This window comes from Zosterops lateralis (genome assembly GCF_965231275.1).
Source record: "Zosterops lateralis genome assembly, chromosome: 19".
Taxonomy (NCBI): Eukaryota; Metazoa; Chordata; class Aves; order Passeriformes; family Zosteropidae; genus Zosterops; species Zosterops lateralis.
Window position 1 is genome coordinate 3,548,364 of NC_139779.1, and position 18,886 is coordinate 3,567,249.

The 18,886-nt window shown below is 37.8% G+C and overlaps 3 protein-coding genes across 4 annotated transcripts in view; 2 read left to right on the forward strand and 1 right to left on the reverse strand.

The window, feature by feature from the left end:
- LHFPL7 (LHFPL tetraspan subfamily member 7) overlaps positions 1 to 4,208 on the forward strand; it is a gene marked incomplete at its 5' end in the record, with an annotated part of 58,609 nt that extends 54,401 nt beyond the window's left edge. The window contains one exon of the mRNA XM_083875129.1: positions 1,083 to 4,208. Coding sequence (XP_083731255.1) covers positions 1,083 to 1,309 — 227 coding nt within the window. The 3' untranslated portion in view covers positions 1,310 to 4,208. The remainder of the gene's footprint in view (positions 1 to 1,082) is intronic.
- Positions 4,209 to 4,741: 533 nt separating this feature from the next.
- On the reverse strand, positions 4,742 to 8,478 carry SPATA22 (spermatogenesis associated 22; the record flags this gene model as incomplete). The annotated part of the gene is made up of 8 exons (XM_083875515.1): positions 4,742 to 4,933; positions 5,270 to 5,367; positions 5,716 to 5,845; positions 6,165 to 6,468; positions 6,883 to 6,978; positions 7,111 to 7,165; positions 7,892 to 8,020; positions 8,436 to 8,478. The coding sequence occupies 8 exons, from the start codon at positions 8,476 to 8,478 to the stop codon at positions 4,742 to 4,744; spliced, it is 1,047 nt and encodes a 348-aa protein (XP_083731641.1).
- A 2,704-nt stretch (positions 8,479 to 11,182) lies between these two features.
- ASPA (aspartoacylase) lies at positions 11,183 to 18,425 on the forward strand. Of its 2 annotated transcripts, XM_083875262.1 has the most exons (7): positions 11,183 to 11,292; positions 11,925 to 12,172; positions 13,974 to 14,169; positions 15,337 to 15,430; positions 15,849 to 15,956; positions 16,527 to 16,636; positions 17,160 to 18,425. In XM_083875262.1, exons 2-7 carry the CDS (start codon positions 11,946 to 11,948, stop codon positions 17,370 to 17,372), a joined length of 948 nt encoding a protein of 315 aa, XP_083731388.1. In that variant the 5' UTR covers positions 11,183 to 11,292; positions 11,925 to 11,945; the 3' UTR covers positions 17,373 to 18,425. The 2 variants fall into 2 exon arrangements, with proteins under 2 accessions (XP_083731388.1, XP_083731387.1); XM_083875261.1 differs by lacking the exon at positions 11,183 to 11,292 and having other exon boundaries at positions 11,745 to 12,172.
- The last annotated feature ends 461 nt before the right edge of the window (positions 18,426 to 18,886 follow it).

Genomic DNA, 18,886 nt, shown 5'->3' on the forward strand with positions numbered 1-18,886 from the left:
GAATCACTACTCTGAATTTGAACAAAATACTGTCTTGGAGAAAGGGAAAGAGAGGAAAAGGGACTGCTCCATGGTGTCTTTTTAGTACAAAACATAAAGCCTTTTAAAATAGAGATTTTAAATACAGTGGTAATTGATTAGCAGAAGGGATAGGAAAGAAAATGTGTTTTCTCAGTGCTCTGCCAAAATAAAGGTGGTGTAACCCCTCACACCAGCCTGGCTCAGCCCTCTTCACTTCCAAGGTGGGCAGAATCAGGTGCCAAGAGTTGTTCCTGGAGGGTTTTAATGCATCTTTATCTTACTCATAAGTTATACCTCGGGCAGTCTTATTTTCAAAGTTGGAAAAGTGATTCCACTGTTGATTCAATTACCTGCATAAGCTGATATTTGAATATGCCATGGATTCCTTAAAGACAAAAATCTGTGAAGTTCTACTAAAAGCCAATGCAGGGTTATGGCAGGAGGCAAGCCTGGCTTTCCAATTTCAAGAGACATAAAATAAATAAATAAAAAGAAGATAAATGGTGTTGTTTTTCATCAGTTGTTCAAATGCAGGATGTTTTAAACAATTTGAGTCGGTACTAATGAGTCTCACATTATCAGAATCTCATCAGCAGAATCTGAAAAACTATATTTGAACTCTTTCATTGAAAGTTTCTATTTGGCAGAACAAAGTAATTGTTTGTCTCAAGCACAAAAATGCTGTTGAGAAGAAAGTGAAGCTGGTTTGGAATCTGCCAACTTAGGAATTCTTCTCCTCTGGATTCCATTGTATCTGAACCACCTTACTTTTTACATGGCTACATAATTTGGATCACAGCGTTTCTGAAGTTATTTAATGGCAAGAGTTCTCATGAAAAAAATCCCAACTTGCTGCCTTGTGACACCACTGCTGTCCATAAGAGGTAATTATGAAAAGGAGGATAATCAGCCAATCACAAGGGGGTTTTATAAGCTATGACTTTTTCCAATGATTTTAATATAATATATATATATATTTGCCTTGCTAAAATAAGGATTTTTTTCTCCAAAGGAATTAATGTTTGATAATAACTAGTGTGATTTTTTTTTCTCCTCTCTAGTGTTCATAATGGCTTCTGGGCTTTTGGTTTACCCTTTTGGTTTCAACTCTGCTACTGTGAAGAGATTCTGTGAGAACTCAGACATCTACTATGCAGGAGACTGCCAGATTGGATGGGGGTACATGCTGGCAATTGTTGGGGTCATGTTGTCTGTCTTTTTACCATTCTTTGCGAAATATGCACCAAAAGAGCACATATCTCCAACTCCTATACCTACAATTTTATAGTATTTTATTACTGTTTAAGAACAGAACATTCCTGTCTACAGTAATGGGCAGAAATTATTAAAGCACTTCCAGTTGGCTGTGTTGCTAAAGAGAGGAGAGGAGATGGGGAAGAGAAGGTCAGATTGACAAAGACCAAAAGTGCATTGAAAGTCTTCCGTAAGCACGAGCAGCGAACACTCTGGAATTGAAATAGGATTAATCAGCAGCTTTTACACTGCTCTAAACAGATAATGGCATAATGCCTTAGACAAAATAATGAAAAACAAATCAGTTTATCCTCAAAACATCTGTCTACCTCCCAGTTTCTTTTGTGTCTCAAAATTGTGACTCTTAAAAGCCTCGATTCACTTTTGATATATTGTGAAATGTCAGAACTTTTATGAACCCAGTAACTTTAAAATCAATAATGATATTTTATTACAATTATTTTGATTAGTGAAAAAAGCACCTACTAATAGTCACAGCCTAAAACTAAGATTGATAGCTAAAATGGATTGTATACAAGAAAAAAGTTTCTTTTTAATCTATATATATTAGCAACACCTGCATTTTGTAGCTTCTGGGCACAGTTTTTACTTCTGCTCTAATTGCCAAGATATAGAGACATCTTCATGAAGTCTTGGGTAAAATTGAAATTTCCTTTTTTCCAAGAGCTCCAACTACTTCCAAAGACTTCATGATGATTTAATACTTTAACAACAATAATTTGTTTTCAATATTTCTTAAATTATAATTCTAGGTGGACTTTAACAAAATGTTTTGAACTATGACAACTGTAGATTTTGGGTTTTGTTGTTTAAGGCTGAAAAGAAAAAAAATCTCTGTTTACAAAAATGTCTGTGCCCAATGGCCCTTATCTGTAGTGATAATACAAGCCAGAATGAACTAATTCCAGTATTTCCATTGCAATTCAGAGTCCAGATTGTAAAATGAAAAAGTAAAAGTAAAATATTGAACATGACTAGCAAAAATCTGATGCTGTGTCAGAATTACAATGGCCATATTTCATTAGTCTGTATGGAAATTTTGTGAGGTCTGATTTCCACAATAGCACTGAATTCATTATTATCAAGCATTGAAATAAGTGCACTTGATTGCCTTAAGCAAAAGAAACATTGGGTTCTAATCTCACACCACTGTTGTGTTTTTCATTTAAAATAAAAATTTAATTCTAATTCTATTCTCATTTTTTATTTTCTATTATTTATTAAAAAGAAAAATCACATAGATTATATTTAATTCAGAGCTGCACTTCTTAGTTTTGTATTTTGGCACAAACCAGGTGATCAAATTTAATATTCTTCACTTAGCTGAGTCCAACTGAGTCCTGAATTTTTATTTTTTTTAATGGAAGGTGTACATGAAGGGACAGACAGAGACGTGTTGAGGATGTATTAGAAAATGCAAACAGAACAATCACTGTGTTATTTTAACATACATCAAAGACTTCTGCAGTCTTGTTTCCATTCCTCACCCTTCTAAACTTCAATGGAACATTGCATTGTTTTCCAAAATAATTGTCTTGTTACATTTCCACGCACTCTAAAAGCAAATTCTGCACATAAACTTAGCAAGTTCTTTGAAAAGACAGATTCCAATGCAGAATTAAATACACTGAGAAAGAGAGTACGAGTGCTCTGCACTTTTGCTCACAGGGGCTGAGAAATTAAATCTTCCAAATATTTAACAAAATAGGTTGAAGGAATGCCCTAAAGTAAGAAGAATAAACTTCAGTCACTTCTGTAGATTAATGTGCTTTTCAGTGATGTCTTACACTCTTTTGAATGAATGGCTGAGATTGATAATTTTCATGTAAGAGTCAGAAAAGTGAGGAATAACAAACAACATGCAAAAAGAAAATAATCACCACAAAGTAGAGAGACAGAGATGCAGGCTTTTCTTTCCTAACCAACCTGTGCCTTTACACTAGAACCATTATACAAGACAGGATCAATATGGTCAAGAAAAAAAATCACCCAACAACTGAAAAATGTTGAGTAGTGTGTATAAACTGTATTGAGTAGGGTTTTTTCTGTTTTGTGTAATGTTTACGACTGTTCACTTAATGTTTCACTAGAAAAAGTGATTTGTTAGTGTCAAGTAGTAACTTCTTTTGCAAAGATCTAAACACTTCCTGAAAAGTAAAATTATTTTAGATTTTTATTAACAGCCATAACACAACTAGTAGACAAAGGACCTATTCCTGTTATTACTTATGTTAAGAAGTTTCACATGTGCAGAACTGGAAGCATCAATCACTTAACTGGAATCAGTTTTAAATTACTGTTACAGCAGAGTCTCACAATTCACAACGCTGCTGTACCAACTCTTATTTCTTAAAGCTCAACTTCTGCTGTGCAAATCATCAACCTCTGCATCCTACAACATTCTGCACCTTCTATGAGTCAAGCTAATGCTTCCAGTTGGAGCTTTCTTTAACATTTTATAATATTTAAAGGGAATCAAACACATGTACATGACCTCTACAACTGGATTGGCAAAACCCTCCTTGAAGTATCCATGCTCTGAGCCCGCTTCACACTGAAGGTGTGATGGTAATTCCAGTGATCCTTGCAGTAGTTGGTAAAGCACATCCTTTAGATCTCACCTCTTGCTGGCAATGCCTGTGCTCACACTGACAGATCACTTTTTTAAATAAAGACTGTCTGCGCGTTAAACTGTGTAAAAGCGTTTTCCTGTTACAATTTGCTGGACCAGGTTCAAGTTTTATTCTAAATATATAATTTTTTAAGTGTAACTAAAAGCTGTATTTTCCATTAATGTGTTTCTGCGTTGACTAGCTGGCTCCTTTTTAGAATATTAACTGTTTTCTGTATTTGACTTGTTGGATACAATATTTCAATTATTTTAAATGTGAAATTTCCAATTGCCAACACTGTATAATAAAATAATTTAAAAAAATCTCTGTAGTGTTTGCTATTTTCTTGACAACTCTTTTGTTTTGCAATTCTCAAGAGATCTGCTACAAAGCTTCTGAAGTAGGGAAAAGGAAATAGGAACAGCAGGAATAATCTATGGAAGTTAATGTTTGAAGGCAAAGGCACATAAACATGCACATGGTCCATCGCTCATGAAAGATGTTTCTATGGCAAAGGCAAGGAAGTTCTGTGTTCAAATAATTCTTTCTTTTCTACTTCCTCTGTGTCCTTGGGAATCTTCCTACAGCTTCAGGGTCTGTTGTTATTTTATAGAGGTATTATATTAATATTTTTTTAAAAAAACATGAATCAGGTAACACATAAATGGGAACCCAATGAACACCACACAGCATTTGTTGGGTAACACAGCACAGTGATATTTTTAAAGCTTTAACCAGATTTTCACTGGTAGTTCTGGTAAATGTTGTAGTATTGTCCAGCCTTTATGGGTGACAATTAGTTAAAACTGGGGTTTGGACAACCATTTTGACTTTCACATTTCATTCATAGTTTTTACATATGCTGTCATCTCAACATCTGCAATTTTAACAAAGTCTTGGAAAGTGTCCTGTTCTTGAGCAGTTGCTGGTCTTACAGAGACGCACTTGAAAATGTTCCTTTTTGCATCATAGGTTCCCATGCACCTGTGCACTCGACCTCTAATGAGTCGTGGAAGCTCACGGTCCTTCATCAAAGCATAATAAACACATAAAACAATTATATCACCTCACATAAAAGCTTTCCACATGGCTGGTTCCTGAGGGCTACATCAAACACAAGACCTTTACATCAGCTCTGTTGCTGTTATCAACTACTTAAAAGCTAAACTCAAAGTCCCACCTGTTTTTCTGAACCAGATGTCTGAGGATGTCTAAGTTGTGACTATTGCTCTAAATTGGGAATGATACAGTAAAAACATTCAGCCTGCCTTTTGCACGGTAAATTTATGTTTTCTTTTGGCATTCATAAAAAGGATTGGAGCCAGTGGTGACTGTGTTATGTGTGGACACAGAATACTCACAATTTCATAGAACACGCAAGGCAGGGTCTCCTTTCCATCTCTCAGAAGAAAGTGCTTTGCCCCGTGTGCTCCAGGTGTGACTGCAGAATCCAGTGTGCCTGTCCCATACAGCAAAAATTAATCATTCCAAGATTAATTATATTAAAAATTATTGTAAAACTCTATCACTGTACAGAAGATTCCTACTAAACAGGAAAATTTATTCTAACACATTCTAAAAACAAAGAAAGGAAAGAAACAGGATATAAAAACTTGATGTTGGAGGGTGACTGAATTGTTAATTTTGTACCTGTTTCAGTCACCTTTGATAGCTGAATGAAAGGGAAATCAGATGACATCCATGCCAGTATTCTGTAGGTTCAAGTATTTCAGCTATTGAAAAATTCTCTCTTGTTGTTGCCCTAGCACTATTATCAGATTATATTATTATAATCTATTATGCTTACCTAAAACTTCAAATAACAGTGGAGTTTTATAGGTATATTGGCTCCAGTGCCTCACACTTTGAATGACTGCAGACAGGATTCGCAAAGAATTCTTTTTTATTTTAGTTTTCACTTGAGATGATGAAGTTTCCTTTCAGATGAAGACAAAAGCTTAAGTTAGACATACACACTTGCAATTTTAAAGGGCACATAGGCATTTACTTATTACGTCAAATAGGCAATAATTACATTAAAATTAGAGCATCTGCTCAGAATACACAAACAACTCTCTGCCAGTTTACTGAGGATTTTTGATTATTACAGTATGAAAATCTCAATTCTGAATTTCCAGAAACTCCAGGTTTTACTGAGGCAGCTTGGGCTGATGAAAACCTCATTTTCCATCAATTTTCTTTCTTTGCTGCTTTCCTCACTGTGTCTTTCCTATTAACCCTGCCCATAAGTTTTACCTGACTTTTATCTTCTGGGACACAACCAATTTGGTTTTCATTCATTTTATTTTGCTGAGTATTGTAGTTAAATTTATATGCTGGACTATGATCCTGCAGACTCCTTGCCACAGTGTTGGGTTTCAGTGGCCACTGTCCTTTGGATGTGTCAGTTCTGATGAGCTGGGATGGTTTTCCACTGTCAGGGTGTTTTTGCTGCTGAACAGTTTTCAAACTGCTTGAAAAGTTCTCAAACTTTCGAGAAGTTGCATTAGCAGGTCTTGAATTTGCTGTGTTACCTAAAGGAGCATATTCATTTCTGTTCCTGCAATACAACAGTTCAGTATCACAGTACCTCTTCTGATTACTCATATATGTAATTAAAGTATATAAAAGCAAATCCATAAATTGTTGTTTTAGCTTTAAATGCCTCCAAACTCACTTGAGCTTACACTAAATTTATTTATATACAGGGTAGTGATTACACCTGTGCATAAATCCATCTGACTTCAAACAGGCCTTAAAACCTGGCTCAGTTATTGACCTGCCTTGTGTAAGGGATCTTTTCTGACCCAAAAGTCACATATTTTCATAACTCTAAAATAAAATAAACAAGGTTTCCTCCGAGAGTGATCTTCAAAGGGTTTTTTTGAATGCTACAGGCATATGGGGAAATATGAGATGCATTTTCACATAAGAACAAAAAGGAAGAATAATAGACATTAAAGGCTTCACCAACCTGCAGGCAGACAAGTTTTTTCCAGCATTTGCTAAATTAAACTTTGATGCATTTGGTGGTTTCATAAGGGAAGGAGCCATCGGATGTTCTGCTTGGCTTTCAAAAACAAGTTTATAGTATCAGTGACACAGCAGCAGCTTTATTGTAAGACACACATGGATTGTTCATGGAACAATTAACATCTAAATGAAAAGATAAAAAGCAAAAAAGCCCTTGCTTTTTACATACCCACTCTTTGCTGCTTTCTGCAGTTCATCCACTTCTGGATTTGCAGTTCCCCATCCTAATTTTCAAAAGACAAAGGATTGAAAATGCATAAAAATGGAAAAGACTGAAAGGTAATAAGTCTTTGTAGGCCTCCAACACTGCTTAATGTCCCACAAACAGGCTCACATGGGAAGGAGGAAGAAAAAAGAAAAAAGGGGAGTGTGATCCTTTGATATTTGTAATTATAAGACAACTTCTAACAAGTAGGTTGCTTCTCTAGATAATGGTTCAGTTACAAACATTAGACTTATTAGCAACAGAGACTTTATTATAAGAAAACTTTTAAACTTTATTACAAGTAAAACATAATGAAAGCACTATAAGCAGAATTCTGCACTGTTCTTTCCAAGCCCGATTTGAAGAACAGAAGTTCCTTTCTGAACTACAAGAAAGACATCTTACAAATGTCTCTTCTTGTAACACAGGACTTGAATGTTGATTGAAATCAACCGAAAACAAAAGGTCAGTTTCAAGAGACTCGATTTAAATGCCAGTGCTACTTCATTCTCCCTCACACGAAGAGTCAAACTCCCTCTAGGCAAGAAGTATTAAAAGCTCAATTGTAGAGAGGAGAAAGAAATTTCCTGGAGGACAATTTTTACATAAAGAACTTTCAGAAACAGATATAAAGGATGTGTATAGTTCTCGATAAAGACAATGTCTGATTTCATAGAAGACAATCAGGAAGTTGAGATTTATTTGGATTTAGAGGCAGTAAAAAACTAAAATACATCTTATTTACTGAATGATGAGGGAGAGAAGTCATAACTACGGGTCCCAGAACCAGTATCTGTTTCACTTCTAAGTGGATTTGAAGTGAGGGGCTGTCTAGTTCTTTTCTTCTGATTGAACAGTGGTACAGGCAGACAACCTAAAATTAAAATTTAAGTAATGCTATATTAATAGCAGAAGGACACACAATCCACACTTAAAACAGGGAAATAAAACTACTTAATTATTTTACATTACACATAGGAATTACATTTCATAAACACATAATAGACCATTCTCTCACAGAATTTATATTCCCAGTTCTCTTGTCTTGCACATAATCCCATGAATGAAACCTTTCCCTAAGTGACCAGCTCCCTAAATCCATCTAAAATCTTGCCCTGTGCAGCAATAAACAAGTGACCCATGCAAGTCCACTCAGGAAATGAGGATTTAGGGCTAAACATTGAATATCCTGTATGAATACTACATACATAAATGCATTATATATATTTTATGTGTATATAAAAGTATAATGAGGTGTGAACAGGAAGGCACATAAGAAGGGCTGGTACCTGCTGTGCTGCGAGCCGAGGTGTCACCTAAACTCCTTTTCATTTCTTTGCTGAATCTTAACCGGCAGCAATGTACTGATTACTCCAAATTTGCTGTATGGAAGTCAAATAAACAAAGCAAACTAATTAATGCTGCAAACACATCCAAATTTTGCGCGATTTTATGGCATTTTCTCTTAACACTGCAGCTCCAGTGACTGGCATCATTTCGAACACAAGCCATAAAACACAGAAGTAGCTGTACTGCATTTAGAAGATCCACAGGTGCATGTCTAAAATGCAATTGCTCTTTGCAGATTCCACTCCCCTGAGGGAGCTGGCTGAGGGCCAGGGTCGTGTTGAGGGTCAGCGCTTACCGGGCTGAAGGTCAGCCCTGAGAGACAGGGCTGAGGGTCAGGCCTGAGGGATTGGGCTGAGGGTCAGGGCTATCCTGAGGGTCAGCACTTACCGGGCTGAGGGTCAGCCCCGAGGGTCGCCCTGAGGGTCAGCACTGAGGGACAGCCCTGAGAGATGGGGCTGAGGGTCAGGCCTAAGGAATTGGGCTGGGGGTCGGGGCTATCCTGAGGGTCAGCGCTTACTGGGCTGAGGGTCAGCCCCGAGGGTCAGTGTCGAGGGTCAGCCCTGAGGGTCAGCCCCGAGAGTTGCCCTGAGGGTCAGTCCTGAGGGACAGAGCTGAGGGACAGCGCTGAGGGACAGCCCCGAGGGTCAGCCCCAAGGGTCAATGCTGAGGGACAGCCCTGATGGTCAGCGCTGAGGGTCAGCCTTGAGGGTCGCCCTGAGGGACGGCACTGAAGGTCAGCGCTGAGGGACGGCACTGAGCAACAGCCCTGAGGGTCACCCCTGAGGGTCAGCCCTGAGGGTCGCCCTGAGGGTCAGCCCCAAAGGTCTCCCTGAGGGTCAGCCCCGACGGTCAGCACTGAGGATCAGCCCCGAGGGTCGCCCTGAGGGTCAGCCCCAATGGTCAGTGCTGAGGGTCAGCCCCGAGGGTCAGCCCCGAGGGTCGCCCTGAGGGTCAGCCCCGAGGGTCAGCGCCGAGGGACAGCCCTGAGGCGAAGCCCCGAGGGTGGCCCTGAGGGACAGCCCTGAGGGTTGCCCCGACGGTCAGCGTTGAGGGTCAGCCCTGAGGCGAAGCCCGCCAAAAATAACGGACACCCGTCCGCGCGCTCGCGCCTCAGGCGGTGCGGAAATGGCGGGAAGGTGATGCCCCGTTCCACCCGCTGAGGGCACGGCCGGAGCGGACGGGCCCGGCTGGGAGACACAACAACCCTTTAAACACCCCCTCGGTGGGATTTCATTAATTCCCCCCGCCCCCGAGGAACCGGTGTAGTGTCACCCTCAGAGAATCCGGGGCAGGAGCTGACTCTTCAGAAGTGTGTGGATGCAAAACTGGCTGTAAATAAAACTAACAGCATTCCTCACCCTGCTTGTCTCTTCAGCTGTTCTGGCTTTTACACATGGCTGGTTCCTGTTTAAAATCTGAGTGCTTGGCACGATCGGATCTTGTCCTGTTTTCGTAAACCTTTTCCTTCAGAAGCGCTCCCAAATATCTGTATGCAGCACATCAAACCAATCTGGATTCTCCCTAAACTAAATATCCCACATCCTTTCTCAGAGTGTGAGTATTGGCAAAGCAAAGGAATGAGGGATGGTTCGCAGTGTTTAACCCTGAAGAGTGAAAACTTTCCGTGTGAATTTCCATCCATTCCCAAACTGGCAGGTCCTGGGACAGCAGGAGTTAAAGTGTTTGGATGGGAATTGCTCTAAAGGGATAAAAGAAGCTTCCATGGGTTTAGTTCCTAACCTCATGTTTGGAAATTCACTGTCTCTGTCCTAAAAACACTCTCAGGAGACAAACTTCTTGCATGTTAATTAAGTGCACAGACGATCTCTGTGTTTCATTCAGCGCTTTGGAAGGAATTACAACCATTACAGTGCCAGCAGCAATAAAAGATAAACTATATGTTCCAGCCCTGCATGTTTGCATTTTGCTGTTTACTCTTCAAACTACTGCTGTGTTTAAATTCAGCAAACCCAGATTCAGCGTGAGTTGTGTTTTTGGGTGTTGTGTCACTCACCGTTCTGGCACCACAGGGGTCAAAGGACAGGACAGACTGTCCAGTGCTGTAAAAATGCAACTTTACTGCTTTGTTTAATAAATTACTCATTCTGATTAAATATCTGACAGCTCCTAAGCACAGAGTAGTACAGTTGAGTATTTAAGTAAACAGTGTCTCTCTATTAACTCACTGTAAGGTTCAGCAAAATCTGAATGGGTGAACCGAAACAAAGAGAGCAACTTTTGTAGAAATTATATTCCTGGTAGAAATATTCTAGATAAATCCTGTGCCTAGCTTTTCCCAGACCTCCAGTCTGTCAGTCTGGGATATGAAGCCTTTTAGGCACTGGCCAAATATTCTCTCAGTCATTTGGGTATAATCCTAATAAAAAGGAATTGTTCAATAAACATTCTTTATTCTCTTGCAATCTTAATATTTGTTATGTTTATATCATGAGTCATATACCAATTGCAAATACTTCTGTTGTTTACAGCAATAAAGCTAATTTTTCTGTTAATAAGACCTTTTATTCTAAATGGTTTGATTCTCAGGATGGAAGTTATAGCTGCTCTTTGGCTTAAGCTTCAGAAGCCTTTCTGAACACTTTTGGAAATGGAAGAAAAGTTGCTGACTAAAGTTTTTTGGGGAGAGAACAGAACTATTGTCCCATCGTGGTCTAGATCTGTTTCTTTTTAATAAGAGACTGCAGAAGTTAGAGGGTTGTCCCTGGCAAAGTTGTTTCAATGTGTTAGAGGTCTGTGTAAGCAGATCCCGAGATAGAACTGGAGCCAGAACTCTGGGTAAGTCAGTCGTGGATAAATTGCACTGTAATTTCAGCTCGTGTTCCTTCTAATCACTGTTCTCAGGATTTTTCAAACAAAAAAAGTTTGTACAAGCCACGACGTGCTTTGAGGAACTTAGCTGTTCTTGGCTTTTTTTAGATGAAAATACTTGATGCTTCAGGACTGTGTGCTGGACTAGAGCCAAGATATGATTATTGTTTTGCTGATTTTGCTCACTTTAAATCATTCTGCCCTTATATAATACAATACTTATGTAACTTCAAACATACATGAGAATACCTGTTACACCTAGTTTGCAGTGCAAAAATGCCTGATATTTACGTGTAACAACAGTGTTTTCCACTGTTCATTAGTACAGGATTTCCCTATAGATCATACATTATAAAGACTGCCCAGAGTCTTTAACTTTTGGACTGTGGAACAGTGCCATTAACAGCCTCGGAGATGTTACTAAATACGGAAACTGAAGGGGAGGCTCCTTGGGGAGGGAGGTTGGAAAATCCCGCCTCAAAACTGAGTTGAGAACTGTTAGGAGAAATCCATTCACTTTCTTTTTTGCATCTGACCTACCCAGAAGAAAGACTCTCCTACTGGAAAGAATTTTTTATTTTTATTTTTTTTTTCCTCAGAGAGAAAAGTTTTCCTTGAGCATGAGTTCCCCGTGTGCCCGGGTGAGACGGGTGGGGCTCTTCGGGGGCACTCACGGCAATGAATTATCGGGGGTGCTCCTGGTCAGGCACTGGCAGCAGGATGGAGCCGAGATCCAGAGACCAGGAGTGGAGGTCAAACCATTCCTCACCAACCCCAAGGCTGTGGAGAGGTGCACCAGGTACATTGACCGTGATCTCAACCGGGTTTTTGACCCCGAGAGTCTTGGGTAAGAGCAGTTGTGCTTTTTTTCTCTTGTTCTAATTTTCTGGGTTTTAAAATTCTTTCCAGATTAAAATGTTGAACATAAGTTCCCCTACTACTTTAACAGTGCAGTCACATTACTGAAATTACTGACCTTTAACCCAAAAAAAGAACAATTTGCATGTGTTAACAGACTCACTTCTATTGCTGGTAAAATCAGTTTCAAACCAACACATTATCTTAAACATCATTTTAAATTAGTATTAGATGAGCTGCATTTGTGTGAATTGGAGTACCACTGTTCTGAGTCAGAGAGTCATTATTTCTCCTGTCTTGTGCAATTCAGTTTGGGAGCTCTTCTGAATACAATTAGACTTCCAAGAAATAGCAGATAAAAGCAATTAAACGTAGACATCTGAGCATCTGAAAGAATTGTACAGAAATCAGGAAAGGGTGTTTAATTCCAGTTATGAACAGTAAAAGGTGAAAACTTGAAATTAGATAAACTTGAAGCTAGAAATAATCTAAAGCAAAAGCATAGCCAAAAACCTCAATAATTTAACTGGCTCACTATTTTAAAAGAAATAATGTCTATAATTACAGTAAAATAGTAACTGGTTTTACATTTTTAATAGGATTTGATGTTTCTGTGCTTTTGAGACATCTATTCCAGAGGTGTACTTTGCTATATAAACACTCTTGGTATAGTTGCTAACCAGGTAATTCTGTTTCGGAATATCACAGAAAAGAATACTTATTGTATATATTTTGCAGACAGTTATTCTTACCCTACACGTTTCCATGTGGCTTTTCATCTTAGGATTTTGTTGTTGATTATTACATCTAAGATAAGCAGGTGTTAACACATAAGCATTGAGGCCATTGTTTTAATTGTTTACTTTGGAAAAACATAACAAAAAATAATAGTTTTGTTTGGTTTCAGCTGCTTTGAACACAGAATACTTGAAAAAACACCTGCAGATTAAGACACCTGCAGGTTTCCTTCATATCTTAACTACTATTTCTCAGTAAATACTATGAAGTTGCCTGTTCCTATTACAGCACTACAGAGTGTTGGAAGTACCTTCCCCTGGTCCCTTAAGTATAGAACCTTCAAGATGACAAATTATTTTACAAAATAAGAAAAAGGAGAGGGAAATCTTGATGCTATTGAAAGCAATGGTGTAAATCTCATTGGCTTCAATAAAACCTATTAATTAACAGTATTATGTGAAGAAATATTGACTTTCAAAGGCAGAGCTAAAGAATAAAAAGGTGGATTATGTGATACACAGACTCCCCTGAAATTACAAGTATTAAAACTTGAGGTAGGAAAATCTTCACTGAGCTTTAGTAATCCTAAAGGAATAGACCGTAAAAGTCGGATCAGATCACAAGAAGACAAGAAATAAAACAAGTTAGAAAAAACCTTGAGGGTGGTGTCCAAGGCAAAACATCATGGGCTGGTGTCTGAATATGGTCTCCAGCAGGAGGTGGATCCTCTATGTTGTTGTTAAATTTTTAGTTAGTTTTATGCATAGGGGGAAATTTTGGGATTTAAGGAAAAATAAATCGTTTCCAGCCAAAATTTGATTAAATAATTCTAATACCTTTTCTGCACAAGACACAGAATAATCAGACGATTACTAGACAATCACACTTGCTTTCTTCAACAAATTCAGCCAGTTTTAAGTTTGGTAATTAAACAGGTGATTTCAACTCCAGTCAATTTTGGATTTAAAGTAAAAAGAAAAGGCTAATACGTATTTTGTTGACTGTAAAGCCGTGGAATGAGCTTACTAATTTCTTTGTGCTGATATTAACAGCAGGCCAGTGGTGGAAGATATTCCATATGAAGTGAGGAGGGCTCAGGAAATCAATCATATATTTGGTCCCAAAGGTAGTGATGATGCCTATGACCTTATTTTTGACCTTCACAACACCACTTCTAACATGGGTGGTACCATTATTCTTGAAAACTCCAGGGATGACTTTACAATTCAAATGGTTCATTATATCAAGGTAAAACTAATTTAAATGAACTATTAAAATAGATTATTAGTTGTAATGTTGTATTACTATATAATATTTTGTAGTTTCTTTGAATATACTATTTTTTTTCTTCTGCAAAACTGTTTAAAATATTTCATTTCTCATAGGATGATTTTTTTTTAATCAGAGGCAATTATTAATTTGATTATAATATCAGGTAATTCAGATTTAAACTCATCATATCTTCATGCATTAAAATGAGCATTATTAAGACTGATGGGCAAAGAGGAATACTTAGAATAACATCTATGAAAATTAATGCAGTTTAATCTGCTTTCACACTGATCTCTCAGGAACTTGGCTAAATTTGGGATACACACGCTAAATAGTTTAAACATTAATTTCATTAAATAAAGAGATGTAACAAATAATGGAAGTAGGTAATGACAATTTTCCCTTATCAGTGATGTGTCTTTAGAAGGTGTTTGATTCTGCTGTTCCTGAAGCTGATAAGTTTTGGTAGAGTGAGGTTTGCAGAAGTGCTGCTTTAAACATAATTTGCTTGAATTCTGGTGACCTGGGCAGTGACTGATGGAATCCAGCTTGGGCCAATAGTGTGGAATTTTAATTTTTTTTTCCCTTAGAAACAAGGCCTTTTCAAACATCTTTTTTTCTTATTACATGTATTATTTTTAAATGCTTATAAAAATACATGAAGATCTAAAAATCTTTCGATTGAAATTATATGAAGATAATGATGAGCAGTCATCAAGAAAGAAGCCTCAAGTAGCAAAAATGCCAATAAAGAAGATTAAAATGAGGCTTAATTCACAATCTGTTTCTCCATAAGAGAACTGGAGTGTAACCCCAGATAAGATAGTTGAAATCTGCTTTATGGCTTTTCAGTTCTCACTTTTGGAACCATGCTGAGGAGATTTTTTCTCTCTGCTGGCAGTTCAGGACTAGAACTGTGCTCAGTTCTGGTTCAGCGGAGCTGCCTGGCATCAGTTAATGGAACAGACACCAACAAACACAGCTTTGTGCATTTTCTAAAGATGTCCTACTTCCTTGAGGGCCCTGAAATAAAGGCAACATATTGAAGACATTGTGTAAATCACTTCTGCATCAGTAATCTTTTGTGGCACAACATTTTAAACCATTTTGCATGACAAAGGCATTTTTAAACCATCTCCACAGAACGCTTTGGCTCCAGAACCTTGTCCTGTTCTGCTGATTGAACATCCCAGCCTGAAATATGCAACAACTCGGTCTGTGGCAAAACATCCCGTTGGTAAATATCAAATCTAAAGGCTCTCTCAACCCACCAGCAATGATTCTGAAATATGGCTGTTTTCAGATGTGTTCACGGCCTTATGCAGAGTGCTCTGAGCACCAGGGGCTGTTTATTTGACAACATATTTACCAAAATGAATGTAAGTGATTATCCATTCTTCTGAAGAGTTCTGATTTACACAATCAGAATTCTGGCTTACATAGCACAGAAATCCTGGAGCTCAATTAACCCACTTTTTGCAGAAAACATTTATAATATATGACAAAAACCTGCTTGCCTTAAAACCCCACAGAATTCTGTGCCTTAGACATTAAGTACTGACCCATCAGACATTTATTTTTGCTGTGCAGTGCAAGCAGGTGATGTGTGATGGTGACATTAAGTGACATTAATGATTTCCCTCATCTCCAAACAGGTGTCGAGGTGGGGCCCCAGCCACAAGGTGTTGCTAGAGCTGATGTTTTGGACAAAATGAGGAAGATTGTCAAACATGGCCTTGATTTTGTGCAGCTTTTTAATGAAGGTAATGAGAGGTTACAGAATCCTGTGTCATTTCAGTGGACTATTTTAGGAGAATATTTTAAAAAATGGGTTGGGCTATAACATTTTAAACAGGTAAAAGGTAGGGGGGAGAAGTAAAAAATTAAAGTCAGACCTTTGCACTACCTAAAATACACTCTGACAAAATAAATGGTTTTAATTATTTCAGAGTATGTTTTGTGAGTGGATTTGGTTTGTTTTTTTTTTTTTTTTTTAAATAGAAAGAAAATAACACAGAATTTCCATTATTGTGCTGGAATAGTAAAGATCAAATACCACTGGTACCACTCTGTGCTGGGCAACACTAGCAAACAGACCTTTCATCGATTTCCTGATCTACAAAATAGAGTTTTTAAGTGAAAAGTAACATTTCAGTGGCAAATTTAGACTTGAACTTCATATGCCCCAATGCATGACTGGACCATCTTTCTACATCTCATCTTTGAGGGGACAACCTGATGATTTGGGCCATTCTGGGGAGAATAAATAATGCAATGTTCTTTTTAACAGGCACTATTTCATCTTGACATTAAATTTCATTTATTCTTTCTAGGCAAGGAATTTCCACCCTGCACAATCGAGGTTTATAAAATAATGGAGAAAGTAGATTATCCCAGGAATAAGAATGGTGAAATTATTGCAATAATTCATCCTAAACTACAGGTACATTCTAGAATAGTTTCCTTTTGTGACATTTTCTACTTATTCCTGTGTTGCTTCTGCTACATCGTTGTATATTTTAGTAATAAATATTTAAAATGCCAATATTGCCAATGGGTTTTATTGAATACTTTAGACGTCCCCAAGGGTTAAGTTCTCTCACTAAGGTCATACATTCATTATTTCAGGAACTGCCTTGGGAATCACTGAATCTAAAATCACTACAAAGAAAAAGACAATAGGATAGTTTATGTTTTAAAACATAAACCTAATTTTTAATTCTTAAATGAGTGTCTGTTTTCAATCAGCTGTGAGCATCTGCAGTTTCCTTCTGGTTCACTTCACCAGTGCATTCTTAAAATGAGGGCCAGACACACGAAATTATGTATTAATATTAAAAGGAATTATTTTTAAAAGCTTTTGCCATAAACTGCAGAAATTAGCATAATTAGCATTAACTCAAGAATCACATAAAATATACAAAAACCTCAAAGTAAATATATTCTATTTATTTTCTTTCCCTAAGGACCAAGACTGGCAGCCACTGAAGAATGGTGATCCTCTATTTTTGACTCTTGATGGAGAAGTAATTCCATATCAGGGGAACTGTACAGTCTATCCAACATTCATTAATGAAGCTGCATATTATGAAAAGAAACAAGCTTTTGTAAAAACAGAGAAAATCAAACTCACTGCAAAGCACCTCAGATTGTCAGTCTCAGAGCAGAGCACTTCTTAAGAGATTGTTACAGATTTTTCATATAAAAAGTGGGTTTCTTTGTGAAGTCCAGGGTCATTCAGTAATAACTTGTGGGATAAATAAATGCAGAATCTAATTTTAAATTGTAATTTAATTAACCTCGCTGAGCACTTTGAGATCTATTGTCATAATGCTGATTATGACTCCTTTTATTGTTCTAATACACTTCTATAGAGGCAAAGAATTTATAAATATTTTTATGAAGTTTTTATGAAGAAGCTCATTCACAGTACTACATTATATACAAAATTTACAGCTTTTCTACTTCATAACCCCAAACCTCAATAGCCAATGCTTTTTACAGTGGGTTGATCCTTGAAATTAATTCCTCAGGTAAACACACAAAATGTGAGACAAAGGAAAAGCTGGGCAGAGAAGGAGGGGTTGTGTATAATAAATTCTATTATCTGCATATGTGACTGACCCCCACTGTGCTGAAGTGGAAGCCTTGAGGTTTATTTTGTTTTTGTATTTACAAACATAAAACCAAGCTAAAAACAGACTTTCAGAGAAATACACTCTTAAAAGCTTTACATTTCATTTTAATGTATTTCACAATTAATTCAAGCTGCTTCTGATTTAAGGCAAGATTCAGGCAGTTATTCTGGTTTTGATGAAGAGCAGTGCACAAACCGTACCTGAGTAGTCCAGAATGGAAATTAAGAAGAATTCCATATAGAGAGACCTGTTCTGTATCTGTAGAGACAAAGCCTGTCATAACATCTTAAAAAGAGAAAAAAAATTTGGGGTTTAATTAATTTTCTGAAGTTGTTTTTCAAGTATTTGACAAGTTGGTGATAAACACTAAGAACTTTGCATAAGGATGCATTAATTATTTACTGAAAGATTAATTGTCCAGATAACTCTCATATTCTACCTTTGAAATGTGATGTCATCCTCATTTACTACTAAATTTAAAGTATTTTTTCCTTGCCTTTGTGTAAGTCTTATAGCAATAAAATAAATACACAGGGCAGAGCGTTGATTGAACGACAAGTTTTATTTCCTTAATTTAAATAAACATGGTATAAAAAGCACAGAATCACCTGCTCTAGTCATTATTCAGAGTGTCCTTGGTAAAGCCTGGAGACAGCACATGGTTCATGTGAGGCTGCTGAGCCCTGTGGCCACACCAGGAGGGCATTTCCTCAGTGAGAGCTTTTAGGAAAAAACCCCCAGCTCGTTCCTGAGCTCATCCACAGGGTTTTGTACCCAGGCAGTGGCTCAGCACATCCTTGGAGGGTTTTTTGTGCCTTCCTTGTTCACAGCCCAGAGTGGCCCCAGCACAGCACAGAGGTCTCGTCGTGTTTCCAGTGGCCTCATGGCCCAGCCTGGTTCCTGAAGGGGTGTGAAGAGGTATTTTTTCCCTTTGTACGAAAACTGGCACTGAAAGGATCCAAGCAGACCTGTGCAGTCCTGAGGCAACGTCCTTCCCTGGCAGCTTTGGTGCAAAATCACCCGGCAAAGATCAAAGGTTCCGAGACCATGGACAT